This window comes from Maniola hyperantus, chromosome 3, assembly GCF_902806685.2.
Source record: "Maniola hyperantus chromosome 3, iAphHyp1.2, whole genome shotgun sequence".
Classification (NCBI taxonomy): Eukaryota; Metazoa; Arthropoda; class Insecta; order Lepidoptera; family Nymphalidae; genus Maniola; species Maniola hyperantus.
The window spans coordinates 2,636,049-2,656,182 of NC_048538.1; the positions used below are offsets into that span (position 1 = coordinate 2,636,049).

At 37.3% G+C, this 20,134-nt stretch overlaps 1 protein-coding gene across 4 annotated transcripts; it reads left to right on the top strand.

Moving 5' to 3' along the window:
- Window positions 1–9,149: 9,149 nt before the first annotated feature.
- On the top strand, window positions 9,150–19,824 carry LOC117996695 (uncharacterized). 4 transcript variants are annotated; one of them, XM_069509726.1, is made up of 11 exons: window positions 9,150–9,167; window positions 9,354–9,413; window positions 9,844–9,982; window positions 11,252–11,382; window positions 12,301–12,410; window positions 12,992–13,137; window positions 13,649–13,856; window positions 15,147–15,194; window positions 15,307–15,357; window positions 17,879–17,995; window positions 18,608–19,824. In XM_069509726.1, the coding sequence occupies exons 1-11, from the start codon at window positions 9,159–9,161 to the stop codon at window positions 18,723–18,725; spliced, it is 1,137 nt and encodes a 378-aa protein (XP_069365827.1). In that variant the 5' UTR covers window positions 9,150–9,158; the 3' UTR covers window positions 18,726–19,824. The 4 variants fall into 4 exon arrangements, with proteins under 4 accessions (XP_069365827.1, XP_069365828.1, XP_069365829.1 ...); XM_069509727.1 differs by lacking the exon at window positions 15,147–15,194; XM_069509728.1 differs by lacking the exons at window positions 15,147–15,194; window positions 15,307–15,357.
- The last annotated feature ends 310 nt before the right edge of the window (window positions 19,825–20,134 follow it).

Consider the following 20,134-nt stretch of genomic DNA (forward strand, 5'->3'; position numbering starts at 1 on the left):
ACCTAAATCCACGCGTACGAAGTCGCGGGCATCAGCTAGTTATAAATATAAACATTATGCATTTAATGCAAAATAAACATATGGCATTCAAACCTAATTCAATAAAAAAGTGTGCCAACTTTACAATCCAAAACTGAGTAACATTTAATATGTTAAATTTTTAACGGTCAAGCAATAAAAGAAATCGTAAAAATTTAATTTATTCGGAAATGAATACGAATTGCTGTGTTAAGGTCCTTATTATGGAAGGATAACTAAGCCAAAATGGCTAAATGATTAAGTAGGTAGGTACCTACCTACGTTTCTAATATGCCTAGCACTGGCACGAATGCCACGCTGGCCCAATCACCAGTGCAGATTGACAGATTTCAGTCTTCACACACCTTTCAGAACTTTTAAAAAAAAAATTTAAATTCAGATATTAGTTAGCCCTTTACTACAATCTCACCTGGTGTGTTGATGCACCAAGCGATGATGCAGTCTAAGGTGGAAGCGGGCTAACCTGAAAGGGGTATGGCAGTTTTTATTAAACCCATTCTCTTTGGTTTCTACATGGCATCGAATCGAAACGCTTAATCGCTTGGCGGCATGGCTTTGCCGGTAAAGTGGTAACTAGTCACGGCCGAAGCCTAGGACCAGACAAAATTATGGAGAACTCTCAGGCATGCAGGTTTCCTCGCGATGTTTTCCTAATATCTAACTCCGAAATGTTAGAGGTGCGTGCCCGGGATCGAACCTGCGACCTCCCGAAAAGATCTTAACCACTAACTAGGCTATCATCGTTTAAAAATATCAGGTAGATTTTGTTTCTGTTATTTCCCTAGACAAAAATAAATATTTTATTTATACATATAGACAAAAACATTTATCTACATTGATTAATTATCATATTATTATGTACTGAGAATTATTATTATTGTGTAGAACTATGCAGAGCCATTGATTTTTATGTGTATTTTATTGCCGTTAGATTGTTTTAACACTAAATATTTTATAGACGATAAATTTATGTCTGCATATTTTACAGATGCATTTTTGATAAATTTAATTTCTTATTGAATAAGCAAAAAATCTTATTGTTATTCTCTAATTGCATATGGAATTAAATGTATGTACCTACCTATACCAATTCATCATGATCAACCCATCACCGGCTTACTACAGAGCACGGGTCTCTGCTCAGTGAGATAAGGCTTCGGCCATAGTCCACCACGCTGGCCAAGTGTGGATTAGACAATATGGCTTTATACCAATTGGGCTTAAATTATCATCATCCCATTCTCTCGTAAATAAGGTATATCGGAGGTCGGGGGTTCGATCCCGGGCACGCACATCTAACTTTTCGGAGTTATGTGCGTTTTAAGTAATTAAATATCACTTGATTTAACGGTGAAGGAAAACATCTTGAGGAAACCTGCATTCACTGAAAGTTCTTCATAATGTTCTTAAAGGTGTGTGAAGTCTACCAATCCGCATATGGCCAGCGTGGTTGACTATGGCTAAAACCCTTCTCACTCTGAGAGGAGACCCGTGCTCTGTAGTGAACCGGCGATGGGTTGATCATGATGAGGTTCCTAAAGATTCACTACCCAGCTGTCTCTTCAAAAAGGAGTGACAATAAGGAAGCAATAAATTGGTTAAACTCGATCGCAGTCAAACGAGTAGAGGCGAATACGGAATACCCCAAACCTGTTCCACTTTACAATTACCGGTCTCGGTGCTCCAGTTCACGCAGGTCTGTCAACAAAGTATGTTTATCAATTGTATTTATATGGAAATAAAAAAATAAAAAACGAAACCCAACTGCGCCGAAGCCTGCTAAACTTACCTCTAATTGGGGCTCTCAATAAAAATAACAGTACTTACATAAATATCTAAAATGTTCAAGGTTTGTATATTCAGTGTATCCATTTAAAGTTCTGAGATCTAAAAAGCATTAAAGCAATGTAGGTATACCTACCTGGAACGTATTCTATTGGTTAATTCGTTCAAGGTAGCATCTGCTACCTACTAGGTAGCCGTCCGTCCCGGCTTCGCTTTCTGAAAAGTCTACACCAGAAAATTTACACTACCTACAAAATCTCAAGTTTCTATTAGATCTTCATAGGCGCATTGGTGGGTAATTAGAGTCTGGCTAACAAAAGATGAGACTGGAAAAGCGCGGCAAATTAAAAAATCTGCTCTCTGAAATTAGTATGACAAACCTGATACTTTAGAATTACTTACCTATATTTTATTTTTGTTCTATCAATTAATTAGGTTATTCCAAGTCTGTCATGCTAATTTCAGACCTGCAATACAGATATTTTTTTAAATTTGCCGCGCTTCTCCAGTCTCATCTTTCGTTAACCAGACTCTAAGTTCATTGATATCAATCAAATTCAATCAGTTTCGTAATTTATTGAGTATTTAATCTTGATTCATTAATGTACGTACAAATTCTTCCCGATTTTATTAAGACTTTTTTGTCCTTATTCGTTCGCCAAGGGCTCACTCACGTGTTTCAATCCGGTCTTGTAAGAATTGTAAGGAAATATCTGAACTAAATACTTCGCTCATTTAGCACTCATCCATCGCCATTAATGGTACCTTTATGTCCAAACATATTGACAACATAAACAATAAATTGAAAGCAAGCGTTGAAACTGCCCTTATAAAATAGAGTAAAGCTGTTTCAGAACCGGTCATATTTTTTATATTTACAAGTTTTTTTTCGTGTACAAAACGTATTTCATATCCGCATATCGATGATGGATAATTTATTTATTCAATAATAATTAAATACCTCTCTGTACTTGGTTCAATTGGTAAACTTTTTTAATTTTAAAATATACCTTTAGCCTTTAACATGTATCCCCAAAAAAAATTAGCCACTCACGTATTGAAAAAAAGGTTCAGATTTTTAAATTGCTTTTATTTATTTTAGTTTAGTTTATCAAAACAGTTGGGGTTTTCCCTAGCTTTCATATAACCAGATAAAGTTATTAAAAAAAAATATATATCTAAATAAAAACTGATATTTGAGCAAGTAGGTACATAATTACATTCATAGTTGGCCTAATGTGATGAAAGACAATAACAATGTAACGGTATTGCAGACGTGCGGATGATATTATATTATTACTGAGTGCCTTGAACTTAATTGTAACGCGATGAATAAGTACCTACCTATTATTAACCTCTGACTTCATTTCCATCTATGTCATACGTGACATCCATTGAACGCATAGCAGATTCTTTTTTAAATAGGTACAAAATTGTTTAGAAACATAGAAATAATGTTTTGCTTTTCTTTAAGGCGTTGGGTTATATTATTTGACAAGTCTGCATTGAACATAAAAATTACAGATCGAAAATATCATCCAGTTTAAATATTATTGGATTTGAGTTTTTATTCAAGAAAGACGCCGCGGCTTGTCTCTGCCAGTATACCTACTCTGCGCCTAAGACTAGATATGAAAACAGTCGATATAATTATAACTAGCCGTGTTTGTGAACTATTCGGCACGCGGCGCGCGCCCTTGGCATTCAGGAAACGACATTGATGCCGGGGGCTCGTCTCGTAAGTCGTTCACACAGACTTATGCCGATTTAGACAGGACTATAATTTTTTTATTATTACATAGATATAAGCATTAGAATAGTACTATAGTACGCGACGGAGATGGCAATCGCGGTATGAGGCGGGGAGATGCCCCGCGCATCCACACAGCACATGCGGATTTGCATTAGGGATGTTATGGATATATAATTTCGGATCCGGATACGGATATGGATATTAGTAAAATATAATATCGGTTTCGGTTACGGTTATGGATATTAAATTATTTCGGATTATCCGATAGTTTCGGTTACGGATATTAATTTTTTAAGGAACTGTAAAATGAAATACGAATAAGATTATATTCGACTTTAATTGTACCTTGTAGGTTTCGCAATCTGTCATACTTGTAATTCTTTCTTACAGCCGAAAACTAGCCGAAACTATCCGAAACTTTTATTTCGGATTCGATTACGGTTACGGATATTTTTTATTTCGGATATCCGATAGTTTCGGTGACGGATATGGATATCCATAACAACACTAATTTGCATGAATATACCTACTTATTTACTTAGTTAAAGACTTGGAGAGACGTACTTAGACTAAATAATTTTCATAGTTATCGGAAAATCAAGAATAACCATGGAATTTTTAAAAACCTAAATCCACCCGACTGAAGTCTCGGGCATCAGCAGTGAGACATAAATGTACAAGAAGCGATGGTATAAAATTAAGCCTGTTTTCTTTTTTGTTTATTATATTTTATGAAGCCGTTCATTTCGTCTTACATTACACTATAAGTACATACATTTCTTTAACGAGTCTCGTAAGTTTGATTCATAACATTGTTACATTGGAATAACAACAGCTTAAGGATGCGCCGGCGTTATCGACACATCGATTTTCACAAAAAGCGCATTCATCGCTACTTTACGACGTTGGATAACAAAAACCATTTAAGGGTGACCTTTGTTGGTGCGATTTATCGAGGACCAGCGCAGGCATATTTAGTTGGAGTTGGTTTATAGAATAATTGAGACTTCACAAACCTTTGAGAATATTATGGAGAACATCTCAGGTATGCAGGTTTGTCCTTACGATGTTTTCCTTCATCGTTAAATTAAGTGATATTTAAATAGGTACTCAAAACGCACATAACTCCGAAAAGTTGGAGGTGCGTGCCCGGGATCTAACCCGCGACCTCCGATTAGAAGGCGGACGTCCTAACCACTATAGGCTTATTACGAGCACTTTTTCCTTAAGTTAAGGACAGAAATGAACAGGTAAAAGCTATCGTTAAATATAATTATCATTGAAACAAGTAAGTAACAGGAAATTATTGATCAGAAATTCGCCAATTAATTTTCCGGTCGTGTCAATTATTTCAGTAGGTGATGAAATTCCTAGAAGCCCTTAATTTTTAATATCTACGAGGAATTAATAATTCAACCTCCTGCTTTTCCTTTCATGAAGGGTTGCCTGATTGATGTTTAAGCAATAGAATATACCTAATACCTATTCTTGCATATAAAGGGAAAACTATACCTGCCCCCCTGCCAGGTCATTAGCCATAGCCAACAATATCCCCGAAGAGAGATTATTAGCCATGTTACCGAGGTGCATCGCTGCACCGGCCCGAATATTGCTCTTCCCTTCGGACGCATTCAAAGGGGACTAACAGCACCCAGGCACACTGGGAGGCTACCTGGCTGGCATCCCGCCGGGATCAAACCCTGGTTCCTCACCAACAGAAGGCCGAACGTTTTAACCATCTAGGCTATCACTGCTTCTATAGGTGGACTAACTATTAGGAGTATCAAACCATTAACCTCAATAATTCCTGTTTGGCTGATTGGCGCACAGTTATCCTCACATGAATTTTATAATATAGTGGAGTGAGTCGCACCATTTTTCAATTTTAAGTGGTTTTTGACTTTCCGAAATAACAAGAACATTAAAAATGATATATCTTCGACGTGAAATATGTTTTATTTGTACATCGATTCGTTTTGTTCACCTTTTTACCTAATTTGATTATGGGTGTGTGACCAGAGGATGTCGAAATTGGTCGTGAACTTTTTAGAGTTCCGTACCTAGCCTCCGCTGCCTGTCCGTCCGTCCCGCGTCCGTCTGTCTGTCAGCGAACTGTATCTCATGAACCGTTATAAATAGAGAGCTGAAAGGTTCCCAGAATGTGTATTTCTATTGCCGCTATAACAACAAATAATAAACAGTTCAAAATAGCGGCCATGAAAAAAACCGGCCAAGTGAAAGTCAGGCTCGCGCACCGAGGGTTCCGTACTACAGTCGTATTTTTTCGTCATTTTGCTGACGCAGGTCAACAAACGTTGCGTAAGTAGGCCACTTGGAGTCAATTCCGCGTCGTAGGTGGGGCATTGACCCGAGTTTTAAACGCTATACATTGCGGGTTTGAAAAACACTAAATCAGTAAAACTACAAAATGTGGCAAATTGTTATTGGTTTTGGTTTGTGTTTAGGTAGTATAACAATAACGCGAAGTTTTTGCTAGCGTTTCGATTACAGCCTGTATGTAGAAGCAGAAGAGGGGATGAGTGATGACTATTATTAAAAAGTAGTCCTATAATATAATATGACACAGGGCCTCGATAACCTTGTGATATTATAGAATATATGGTTTCATAAAATTTTCGTTATAAGTATCTCTGAAAATTCTATTTCTATCTTGGTCTGAACTGTAAAGGTAGTGTTGCCATGGTTGGTTAATGGGTATGTTAACACACTGGCGGTCTAATTGGTCTCCACTAATTTTGTGTAGAGTGATTGACCTTAGAGTTTAACTAAGGAGTTATAGGACGTTGAACCTCCTTGACAATGGCATCAATTTATGCTAAGCTGCACGCCTACGAATGTCAATAGTCGACCTTGATAACGATGATAAATATCCTACCCGAATACTTATAGTTAGCTGTCGCTAACTATAAGCAAGGTCGACATGGCAATCAGTACACGTATAGGATTTTACCTCTCAACAACGTTGCTAGAATTCGAGAGTCGAAACATAATAACGTCAAAGTAAAATGGACCTAAAATGCCTTGTATTAAAGTCAAAAATGCAATGCCATTGATTATAATTTCGCAACGTGTCCGCTTGGAGCTCTGGCTGTAGATATGTAGACAAACTTGAGCTTTAAAACAAGGCAGATAAGATCCAGTTTACTATAACGCAGAAATGTTTCGTCACTCGAATACTATCAACGTTGGTGAGACATAAAATCTCGTACTAAGCGAACAGGCACTAAGATTAGTTCAGTCGTTTAGCCGTGAAACAGTTACAGACCGACCTTACCGTTAGTTGTCTTTCATCAGCAACCAATATGCGTCCACTGCTGGACATAGGTCACGTCTTGTAAGGACTTCCCACAGCGCCGCGCGCCGCTTGAATCCAGCGACTCCCTGCGATTCGTCTGATGTCGTCCATCCACCTAGTGGGGGTCTTCCAGCGCTGAGCTTTCCGGTGCGAGGTCGCCATTCCAGCACCTTGAGACCCCAATGTCCACCGATTTTGTAGAACTATTGGCCCTGCCCATTGCCACTTCAGCTTCGCCACCCGCTGAGCTATGTCGGTTACTCTGGTTCTCCTACGGATATCCTCATTTCTGATTTGATCACGTAGACTGACTCCAAGCATAGCTCTCTCCATCGCTCTCCTTTAGCATTATAATAATCATATTTAGACGGATTTGCATTCAATCGCATTCCTTACCCAATTTATAAAATAGAATTATACAAATTCTAATATAATTCCGAGCTCAGATAGCTTCAATGTGATTAATAAGATTCAAAATAAAGATTAAGTATAAAGTTGTTAGCAAGATGTTACATTCGTCATTATATGCAAATGATTACCGAGAATAATTTCGTAAAGCAGCATAATATTGTGAGTCATAAACCACAATGACATTATTGTTTTTGTTCTAAGCAAATAAACTTAGAATAATTAAGATACACCAAATTAATTCGTTTTTAGGGTTCCGTACCTCAAAAGGAAATACAGAATAAAAATAAAATAAAAATAAAAATCTTTTTTATTCGTATAAACTTTTACAAGTACCTACTTACGAATAGTCGGATGCATCAACCCTACCAGAACCCTTATAGGATCACTTCGTTGTCTGCCTGTCCGTCGTGTCTGTCAAGAAAATCTCTAGGGTACTTTCCGTTGACCTGGAATCATGAAATTTGGTAGGTAGGTAAGTCTTGTAGAACAAGTAAAAGGGATAAATCTGAAAACCGTGAATCGGAAAACGGTTGCATCACAAAAAAAAAATTAAAATGTGTTCATGAACAAATAATTAGTGTGTTCAACTTTCAAAATAAGATTACTAACAGTCGTACTCAGAGTAGCTTAATCGTTACTTAAGGCAGAGATAATTTATTACAAGTAAAGGCATTCCTTATCCATATACTAATTCATAGTAACGATAAAGCTACTCTGAGTGCGGCCGTAAGTATACCAAGTTGGATATCATATTATGAAAGGGATTTGCTGTAGGTAGATACATTCTGAAACAGACTTATTTTTATTTTTATGCATAAAATAGTTTTTGATTTATCGTGCAAAATGTCGAAAAAATACGACTGTAGAACAGAACCCTCGGTGCGAGAGTCTGGTTTTTATAATGTCTTCCTAAAATGGAACAGAAAAATTACTTAGGTACTTAAAAATACTTAAATTCACTTAATTGTTTGTTATAAAACATACAAAATTAATTTTCGGTTCAGCCGGAACAATATTGATACATTTTTGATGCCGCAATAAATGGTATATTTATTGAGCTTTACAGCCTTTTTTATGGTTCATAAAATGCTATGTAGCATTAAAAACGCCGCAGTTTATCCTCTGAACATCGAAATTGTTTTCGACAAAACTCTCCTCACTCTTACAGGATTAATGATATCAGCAAAGAATTAATGAATGCAACATTAAAGTTCATTGGTTAAGGTCACTACCCACTTAATGAAGCCGCAACTTAGCAACTTCGACATTCTTAAGAATTGAATTAGGTACCTACACCGTACCTACTCGTAATATAAAGTAGCCAATACTACACATAACAATCTATGATATTATGTGTCGTAGGAATGTTAATAAAATGCCATATTAATAAATATACATTTATTCTGCAATATTTTTTAAATTCCAGCTTTTTATTTTCAGTGGCGTAAACTATGTATTTATTTATAATACTGTTCGTCGACAAATATTCGTTTTTTTTTTTTTTTTTTATAAACTGTAGGTACCTACCTACCTAAAATTACGATTCATTACTGTAATATTGCAAAACAAAATTATTAAAGTATGTAATTAATTAGATTTTTTGTACTTAGGTATGCAATGCAAGATGCAGAAAGATACAAATGCGGTCTTATTTGCTAAAACAATTATCTAGCTACATACTATAATTCAAATTAATGTTTCGCTAAATACTTATACTGGAATAGTACGGTTGCATCGCAATAAGATGTGCAGCTACGGTTGCGGCAACTTATAGTGAGCGGGAACCTTAACTTTGAACTTTACTTGTTGATAAAAGGGCACACCCAACAATTAGTTGCTGCATCTTATTTTACAATGGTAGCCGTAAGTTTGAAGTTGGTCATTCATTTTACTGATTATGTCCATTGATAAATTGATATGGATTTTTTATAATGCCGAAGAAAAGTGATTGCATAAGAAGATACGATCCCTTAGACTCGCATGTTTTATGGGGGGTCTCCTGAGATGTAAAATCATGTTGTTTGAATTTTTTATTTCCTTTCTTTTCAGATGGAGATCAGGAGGCGTGGCAGTCCATCATTTCTCACATATTGGATATTTTTATTGCAAGTAAGTGTACAATGATTTAATGAGTTAAGAATTTCCTCTATAAAAAGGAAAATCTGACCAACTGACTCAAACTACTGGACGGATCGGGATGAAATTTGCCAATCAGATAGGTATTATAACGTGAACATTCGCTAAGAAAGGATTTTTAAAAATTCAATCCCTAAAGTGGTTACCTAAAACAAGGGTTTGAATTTTTTTTAGGTGGTTTTGCATCCGCATCTGTGGATGTGAACTTCTAATAATCCGCATCTGCATCCGCATCCGTGGATGTAAAAGTATTGGCATCCGCAACAATCCTGATAGGCTTGCTGTCGTGCGCGGACGAATCATTCCGGTTTGGGGCACATCGGTTGGATAGTTTCAAAGTCTATAACGGACAGAAACATTTTTTGTGTTTATATAAGTACCTACCCTATATTTTCCATTGCAGATGTTAGGCAGCGCGCGGCGCGGCGCGGAGGGGCACGGGCGGCTCATGGACCCGCCGGCGCGCAACTCCATGTGGCGGTTCGGGTTCCCCAACCCCGTCAACTACAACGACAACGAGCTCTTCTGCGGGGGATATGCCGGTCAGTACAACGGAAACCACCAAGCCTGGTCCAGATGTGTATCATATGGTCCGATCCAGTCACCGTATCCGTATTGCCGACGCGCATTGCGAACACATTGAACTTTAGTCTATTCTAAAACTAGATCGTCGGCTTTGTCAGTCAACATTATAATAATTATGCTTCCCATGCTATTGATAACAGCGTCGAGGATGAATAAGTCCTCGGTGACGATCTTGACGATGATGATGATGACGAATCTCTTGGGTAGTACTTACAGCTAAAAAATTATGAACGAAAATGTACTACTCACGTCAGTCATTTCTAAAATCTTCTCAAAATGTTATAGACATAAGGTCTGTTTCTGTTTTGTTAATATATTGATTTTTAGGATTTTATAGAACTCTCTACCGCGGCTTTATCTAGTACCCATAGAAACATATAATATAAAAAACCATTTGAATGCTAAGAGGTACTTAAGTACCTTGTTACTTAAAGAAAAGTAGACAGCTACTTAGTTTAGGTGCGTAAGAAGGTACCATAGGAACTCCTAGGATAGACGCGACTTGACCGATCAAGTGGAAATGAAAGAGGAATAAACTTTGCACTGTTGAAAAACATGAATTATGAATGAGATGCAGATTGTTTCTAGTTTATTTAGTAAACTTATAAGTACCATGTCCCCAAATATGTAAAATCTCTATTATACCTACCTACCTTGCGTAGAATGCATCACTAATCGAAGTTTTCAATAAATTCTCAAAATTTATTGACACTATAACATGTTTTATTAATTTTTATGATTGTAAATTAAAGTGTAATAAACGTTGTATTTTACATAAATTAAGGCTGACCTATAACAAAGGATACACATTGTTTTAATAGTTATGATCTTATAAATAATGTTATGAGCTCGTATGAGAAAGGGGTGTCCCGTCATTCCCTACCGAAAAGGCCACCCGATGTACTTGAAGAGCCTATTAAATTTGTACCTACTTGAGTAGGTGTAGTATATTAACAATTATCATGAATACAATCCTTATTCCTTGCTTCTGATCATAACGCCCCTGACCATTATTCCCCCGAACATTATGCCCCTGACCATTATGCCCCTGATCAATATGCCCCTAATCACTAAGTTGCTAACCCAGCCCTATAAAACGAAAGTTACATTATCACGTTGTTGAAATCAATCTTGTAAACGTTCCTTACTCATCAAGGAGAACGTAATTTTATAGGCCATGCTACATGAACGTAACATATCTACTTGCTAATCTCTCGTGTGTTTAGTCCAGTGGGAGCAGAACCAGGGGCGGTGTGGCGTGTGCGGAGACGCGGATAATCTCAACGAGCCACGGCCGCATGAGGCGGGTGGCATGTACGGCAAGGGCATCATCACCAGGCATTACAGCGTCGGACAGGTAATAGACAAGTGACTAGGTGTTCAGTCCAGTGGGAGCAAAACCAGGGGCGGTGTGGCATGTGCGGAGACGCGGATAATCTCAACAAGCCACGGCCGCACGCAATGGTTATTTACGGCAATTATGGCAAGGGCATCATCACCAGGCATTAGTACAGCGTCGGACAGGTAATAGACAAGCGACTAAGTGTTCAGTCCAGTGGGAGTAGAACTAGGGGTGATGTGGCGTGTGCGAGAGGTGGATAATTTCAACGAGTGGCATGTATGGCATATACGGCAAAGGCATTATCACCAGGCATTATATAGTATCGGACAGGTAATAGATAAGTGCCTATTTGGTGTTCAGTACAGTGGCAACGCAGATAACCTCAACGCAATAAGCCGCGGATGCACTGGCTGGGCTGTAAGGTAAGGGCATCATCACCAGGCACTGTCGCGTTGGACAGGTAAGTTAGTGATGACACGCTAAATTCTGTTGACTTGTTAAAATCTGATGACTCGTGAAAACCTGGCGAAAAACTTGTCTGGTGTAACATTAAAATCTGATGACAATATTTTTACGTCTGATTACCTACTTGTTTACTTTGATGATTTTTTGACGTCCTGGTGAATTATTAAATTGTTAGAACTGGTAAACTTTTATGGCTGGAAAGTTCGTTACAGTCTAACCGGAATAAATAATTCTTTTAATTGAGTAAGTAGGTATACAATAATGATTTCGTAAACTTCATGATTTGTTAAAGACCGGATCAACCGTTATTTATTTAAGAGTGTCACGTTTTTCACCGGCATTACTTACCTTAATTATTGCAGTTTGGCTTACTTAATAAAAAAAAGTAAAAATCAGCTCGCTCACGTTTGAATCATTGAAATATATAAAATGTATAGGGTAAATAGGTGTCAATTTTTTTTTGTACAGGAAATAGAAATAGAAGTGGAGTTGACGGCGAACCACCTCGGCACGTTTGTGTTGAAGCTGTGTCCGAACAATAACCCCAAGCAAGAGGCCACTCAGGAGTGCTTTGATAGGTAAGTAGTAAAACTAAACGCTTTTATTTTAAATCCCGTTTTGAGGTCAATTACTACAAATCGTTGGTTTATGGCGGAATAACAACCTAATCCATTAAAAAAGTTTTGATTGAGCAAATTGATAATTGAGTAAAAAATAGAGACCAGAAAAATTTGATAGTTTTATTAATTAGATAGAATTAGATATTAAGGCATACGAAGATTTTGATTTTATTATCTTGCGAGGTGTGAAAAGTAGAGTATTGAACTTGGGGGTAATACTGTCAAAGTCAAAGTAAAAGTCAAAGTCAAATGATTTATTCAAAATAGGTAATAAATCACTCTTATTGATTGTCTGGTATAGTGTTAGATTTGTAAGATATAGTGGTGATAATTATAACGCAAACTTAAAACTAAAGCTAAAATGTCTTTGTCATTGGCTCCCCTGAGTCCCGTGCTTCCTCAAGGTTCTTGATGCAACACCCTCGCTGCGCTCGGGAGTTATGCTATAAACTCCCTCGTTACGCTAGGGATTTATCCCGACGTCCGTGACGTAAGACATTACATTACCCCCATGTTGAATAATCTACTATTATATTCAGGTACCCGCTCTACATATCAGGCACTAGAGATGACAGGTTCCTCATCCCCCTGGACACGGCGAAGAAGGACACCTTTAGGTACAGGGTGAGATTGCCACCCTACGTCACGTGCACGCAGTGTGTCTTGCAATGGACCTATTACACTGGTATGCAATTTCTCCTAGTTTTCTTTTTCGTTCTACCATGTTTTATCAATGATCATATAGAGTACAGTGCGTGCGACAAGGCTCTCTTGGCGCTTGAATGACATTGACAGAGGGGCGCTGTTGGAGAACAAAGGCTTAAAATATTCAAACAAGAAAAAAGGGGAGACTTGACGGCAACATTAGTTCCGATTTTCGCCACGCGCCAAGTAGCCTTGTTGCACTGTATAAATACTCGGGTCGCACCGAGAAACGCAGCGTTTGACAGATCGTCCACTAGGTATACAGACGAGATCAAACGAATTGCAGGGAGCCGCTGGATCAGGCAGCGCAAGACCGTGGCTTGTGGAAGTTTCTACAGGAGACCCAGCAGTGGATTTCTATTGGTTCATAAAAATGATGATGACGATACTCAGGTCTGCTCATTCTACCACAATCGAGCCGGAAATAAAAAACTTAAAAGTTAAAACTCATGCCTGATCATTGACTTAGTGCCTGATTAATCACATTTCAGGAAACATGTGGGGCATCTGCTCCAACGGCACGGAGGCGGTTGGGTGCGGCCGCTCGGAGACGTTCAGGAACTGCGCCGATGTGAGCATCATCACCAGCACAGGAGGCCTGCCGCCAGCGTTCGCGGGTGACTTCCGCAGGGACAACCCCTTCCTGTTGTACTACAGGGACTTCCGGATGCCTCTGAACGTCTACCCGCTAGTTATCAGGTTTGTTTTACACTTCAATGAGGAAGTTTCAGGGACAGCTTCAATAAAATTTTCTCATAGATGTCTCTTGAATATTTCGCATAGGTCGCCACGAAAGAGGAAAAATAATACCTATACTTATCTTTATGATCTATGCTTTAATGTTTAGGTCGTGTCAATCAATAACATAGATGAAGAGTCAAAGAGTATATAATCACTACGTTTTATGAAGAGTAAGCGTGCACTGCAATTTTCCTTACGTTTCTTCCCCACAAAATCTGTGAACTATAATAGAAGTAATTAATTAATTTCGCATTTGATTTAAATTTAAAAATTTAAAGCATTAAATGATATAGATATAGGTATTATTTTTCGTCCGTAGTGGTGGTAATATATTCAGCGCCATCTATAAAAATTTTCTCGAACGTTGCCTGGAAACCTGCTCATTATGAGCTCCTTCACATTATAAAAAACCGGTCAAGTGCGAGTCGGACTCACACACGAACGGTTTTTTAAACTTTTTTTTTTTAAATAATTTATTTATTTATTATTTACTATCTCCTTGCTTGATAAAAGTGTTTATGTAGTAACTGTGAGTGTTATATATTGTTGTGACTACTGTAACATATTTATTTGAATTGATATAATAGAGATTTATATTTAAATATATCTGCACCTACCTACTTACATACCTAATATGACTAAGATAAGTATATTGAGTTTAGTATTTATTTAATAAAAGAGATTGCCCATTTTCTTAGGAGCTTTGGGCCCCCCCTAATATAATTGTTATGTCACCATGGTTTTAATTTTATTTTGTAGACAAATAATTAACTCTTTATATTCTGCAAACGATTTCTATTTATTCACCCTGGTTATAAAGAAATCTTATTTTTTATATTGCTGATATTGAGGTTATATTTAATTAATACTTCTTCAAAATAAATGCATATTTACGATTCTAACTGTAATTGTGGATATTTTCAATAATAGAGTGAAAAAAGTCGTTATAAAACATAATCGTAAATAAATAATACATTAAAAAAAATTAATTTAAGTTTTGACTCGACGCACGCCACAAAAGAGGTTTACGGGCGATCTCCTTTACGTAAACATTTTTTTGATAGTACCTACATAATTTTATTAAAAAAAAAATCTTTTTTATTCGTATAAACGTTATTGATATAAGTACCTACTTATCATAGTAATTAGGTACTATATGGACTTAACTTACTATACGCACTCAATAATATTTATTAATATCTATTATATTGTGTATATAGAATTTTATTATTCGCTTACTATTTTCAGAAATTATATGCTCAAAGATATTGAAATGGAGGAATTACGTGCGTTTAGGTAAAATATTAAACGTTATATATATTTATTTACTATCTATATTGTATTATACAAACATATTATATTTGTATTGATACTAATGAGCACTGTATAATACGTGATTTTCTTTCAGCAACGATATCGATTATGAGACTGAAGCGGACATAGGTCCACTCATCATTAGGTATTTGTTTTGTGTTCTCAGAATGATCGGGATTTGTCGGATGGTGTGGGAGTGGCATTATTGTTCTTGGATCGGGACTTTACGTGTTGTGAATAATCTCTGTCTCTAATAATTAATTTAGACGCCTAGAACTAAGAAACCCGTCTAGCACTAAACTTGCCTTTATCGTATCACAGCTTTTATTTTTGGCTGAATAAAATTTTGGTAGGAAGGTGTGTGTGTAGGCCGTGGTAGCTTAGTGGTTAAGACGTCTGCCAACTATTCGGGACGTCGTTGTCGGGGGTTTGATTTGATCCCGGGCAAGCACCTCTAACTTTTCGAAATTATGTGCGTTTTTATTTTTTTATTTTTTATTCAGATACAAGTTAGCCCTTGACTGCAATCTCACCTGACAGTAAGTGATGATGTAGTCTAAGATGGAAGCGGGCTGAAAGGGATATGGCGGCTGGAAGGGATATGGCAGTTTTTATTAAATGTCACTTGCTTTAACGGCGAAGGAAAATATCGTGAGGAAACCTGCATACCATAGTTCTCCATAATGTTCTCAAATATTGTATGTAAAGTCTGCCATTCCGCATTTGGCAAGCGTGGTGGTCGGTGGACTATGCCAAACCCTTTTCATTCTGAAAGGAGACCAATGGTCAGTAGTGGGCCGGCGGTGGGTTGGGTTCTGTATACTTTAGTCAAAAATAAAATAGTGAAGAAAAAGGTTTACCTATTGCATTTTTAGTGCTAGAGGGGTAATTTATAAGCAATCCTTTACATAATAAAAAATTGTGACTAACATTACTCTTAAATCTACTCTTTTCTGTCTCCGATTGTAAATGTTGTATGCTCGTACGTGTCTTTTGTTAATTTCTTTTCAATGTGTTGTAAAATATTACCTATCACCTAGATACAGAATATAACCAGAACGCTGGCAAAAACGAAGACAGGTACTGATGATTACTGATAAGATACCACAAATAAACGCGAAAAAAACTATTAAAAAATAATTTTGTAAAAGTTTACGATAAATTGAAAATAAAACATCTGACTGACGCTAGAGGTCAACGAACGTTGGGAAAGAAGATCGCTCGGAGTCAGTGCCGCGTCGTAGGCGGGGCATTGACCCGGGTTTGCAGGTTAAAAAAAATATAAATCACTAAAAGTACAAAACGGGGCAAATGGTAATTGGATTGTGTTTAGGTAAAGGACGCTAAGTTTTTGCAAGAGTTCTGGTTAAATCCTGTATTATGTACAAAATGTATATAACAATTGTAAATTATATGTTATGCTGTGTTACTTATTTCGTAGTTACTTGTTTAAAGCTAGTAAGTAATAGCTGAAACCTTTAATTTTTACAGCATTTTCTTTTTTTCTTAGTGTTTAGTAATTTATGTAGGTAAGTATAATTTGATAGTATGTTTAGATTTATACCTACTAGTAAAGCCTACTAATAAAAATACCTATAAGTTGGCGAATTTTTTTCGTTTAAAAAAAAATCGCACTTGAGTTCGAGTCGGACTCGTACACGAAGGGTTGCGTACCATCGTATAAGATATTTAATATTTATATTTTTATGTGCAACACTGCAAGCTAATGACAACATCGCCATCTATATGAGATTTAGTAAATCAACTTTTTCGTGAACATACTTATACGCCCGTAGGTACGTACTTATTTCGACCCTACGTCAAAAAAGATCGTAGACTTTACCGTCTTCATATCTATATATTTTTCTTACGAATAGGAAACTTTATATTGTACTTGCTTACTTTATTAAGTAGTTACTTTACAATATTAAGTAATTGCAATATAATTACTTACATCTTTTACAGGCTTTTTTAATAAATAGGTATACCTTTACTTTTCTTCTTATCTTCTGAATATTTTCAAAATGCATGCCTTCTTAGGTATTTAACTTATTGTAGTTTTTAGCTGGCAGATTGTAAAACATGCCTATATGGTGTAGAGTTAAGACTTTAACAACGATCGACCCTAGCCCAAAATGTTATCATGAATACCTAAAGACGTACCCTAGTACCGTAGCCTAGTGGTTAGGACGTCCGTCTTCCAATCGGAGGTCGGGGGTTTGATCCCGGGCCCGCACCTCGGATTTATGTGCGTTTTTAAGTAATTAAAATATCACTTGCTTTGCTTCACGGTGAAGGAAAACATCGTGAGGAAACCTCCATGCCTGAGAGTTTTCCATAATGTTCTCAAAGGTGTGTGAAGTCTGCCAATCCGCACTTGGCCAGCGTGGTAGACTATGGCCAAAACTCTTCTCCCTCTGAGAGGAGACCCGTGCTCTGTAATGAGCCGGCGATGGGTTGATCATGATGAGGTATAATATAGATTATAGATTGACGAATATCCTGGCTCAAGAACCTTCGCCAGTGGTTTAACATGAGTACAAGATCACTGTTTAGGGCAGCAGTAAACAAGATCCAGTTAGCCTTAATGATTGCCAACCTTCGGTAGGAGATGGCACTTGAAGAAGAAGAAGATAGATTGATAGCGGTTAATCAAATTTTTCCAGGGACCAAGTCTGCGTGCCGACTAATGCCTACCGCGTTATCCCGGGCATGTTGAACTGGTGTCAGACCAACTGTCTGCGGTACCCCCCCAACTGTCCCGAGTCACTGTGCCAGTGTCCGTAAGTACTGACTCTATAACATTCTGTCAATGAAGAAAAGTTAATATAGGGCTCTCTCTGTTGCGTAATCCATACAATTATTTTTTCAAGCTAGCTTTTCACGGCTCAACCGTTTAACCGATTTTGACGAAATTTGGTACAGAGATAGCTTACATCCCGGGGAAGGTCATAGGCTACTTTTTATCCCAAATTGAAGAGTTCCCATAGGATGTTTAAAAACCTAAATCCACGCGGACGAAGTCGCGGGCATCATCTAGTCCCATATAAATGACAAAGACAAAAACTCAGTATGAGCTATGTGCATTTTAAGCCATTAAAATATCACTTGCTTTCACGGTGAAGGAAACATCGTGAGGCAACCTGCATGCCTGAGAGTTCTCCATAATGTTCTCAAAGGTGTGTGAAGTCTGCCAATCCTCATTTGGCCAGCGTGCAAGGTGTTGGATTATGGCCATTAGCCAAACCCGTCCCATTCTGAGTAGAGACCTGTGCCGGCAATGGGTTGATGATGATTGATGACTAGGCCGAAGCCCTGGGCATCTGCCCCACGTGCCTATGGTAAAGACAGACCCGTGTTTCGCTGCCTCTCACAAAATGTACTTTATCTTGCAGGCAAGAGTGCGACGCGGTGGGCGAGCTGGAGGGGCGGGAAGGCGCGGACGTATACTGCCTGGACCAATGCCTCGTGTTCCCCCCACGCTGCCCCAGGAACAGGTGTCGCTGCTACTGAGTGGACCTAAACATACAGTGCGACAAGGCTATCTTGGCGCGTGGCGAAAATCGAAACTAACGTTGCTGTCAAGTGTCCCCTTTGTTCTTGTTTGAATATTCTAAGCCTTTGTTCTCCAACAGCGCCCCTCTGTCAATGTCATTCAAGTGCCAAGAGAGCCTTGTCCTTGTTGCACTGTACAGTAACCAACAGAAAGTATTGTACATCGACCTTTAGAAAGAGATTTCGGCATTGTCTCTGTCACTCTTACCTATGTGACGTTTTGTGGGTCTCAACAACAGAGACAATGCTCTACGAAACCGCTATCTCTTTCCAAAGGTCTATCTATGTACAGTACGCGGCAGATGCACATCGACCTTTAGAAAGAGATAGCGGTTTTGTAGACCATTGTCTCTGTCATTTTTGACTTTGCTCAGACCTTAGACATGGTCAGTTAACGTTAAAATTTAGTTAAATTATGAACAAAGTATGCTCTAATAGTCCAGTTAAAATATTTTCGTATAAGGTGCCATAAATCTGAGCGCGTACCTACATGTATTTTTCACCCTAAGCAAAAAATTTGTTATTTCTACCGTATCATTTGCCATAAATTAATATTACATTGATTAAAATTATTTAAATTTTAGTTTTTGCGATTTTTTTGTTATGTTTACTACTTAATTAATACTTAATGCAAAATTTACTTAATATGTAAGTACATAGGTACAAGGATCTTACATATTTACCAAATTTAGTTTAATATTGTATTAAACTAATGTGATTTTAAATTCAGATAACAACATTAGGTAACCTTCTTGAGTAGGTACCTACGTATTTAGTTTTTTGAAACGGAGTGTTCCTACACATTGTAATTATATTATATTTTGTAGAAATATTCCATGTCAACCCATATTATATAGAGTAGGTACCTACCTATAATAATAGAAATGCTCATTTTTCCTAGAATACGTAGAGCGCGTTAGTTACCATGTTTTTTAATTTGATTGATAAAAACATTTTCGATGTTTAGAAAACATTTTTGTAACGATCCTCAAAACATCGATAATGTTTCGTGTACAGCTGTATATATCGTATTTAATGCTCGTTGTAAATCAATGATTTTTTTTATATTTCTAGTATGTATTTTAATACACTTAATTGGTACTATGTGTACCTAAGGATAAGGATTTTGTACAATAAATATTTTAAATAAAATGAAGTTGTTTAATTTTGAACAATAATTTAAGTAACTAACTAAGTACTTAGGTATCGGAATTGTTGGCAAACTCCCTACCTATACATAATATAGGTCTAAGGCTGAGTAAAATCTATGATTGAGCGAATTTTGACTTTGCTCAGAATTAAGACACTGTTATCTAGAGATCTGTAAGACATAATACGTTATATTAATCAAAGAATTAGCCTAGCTA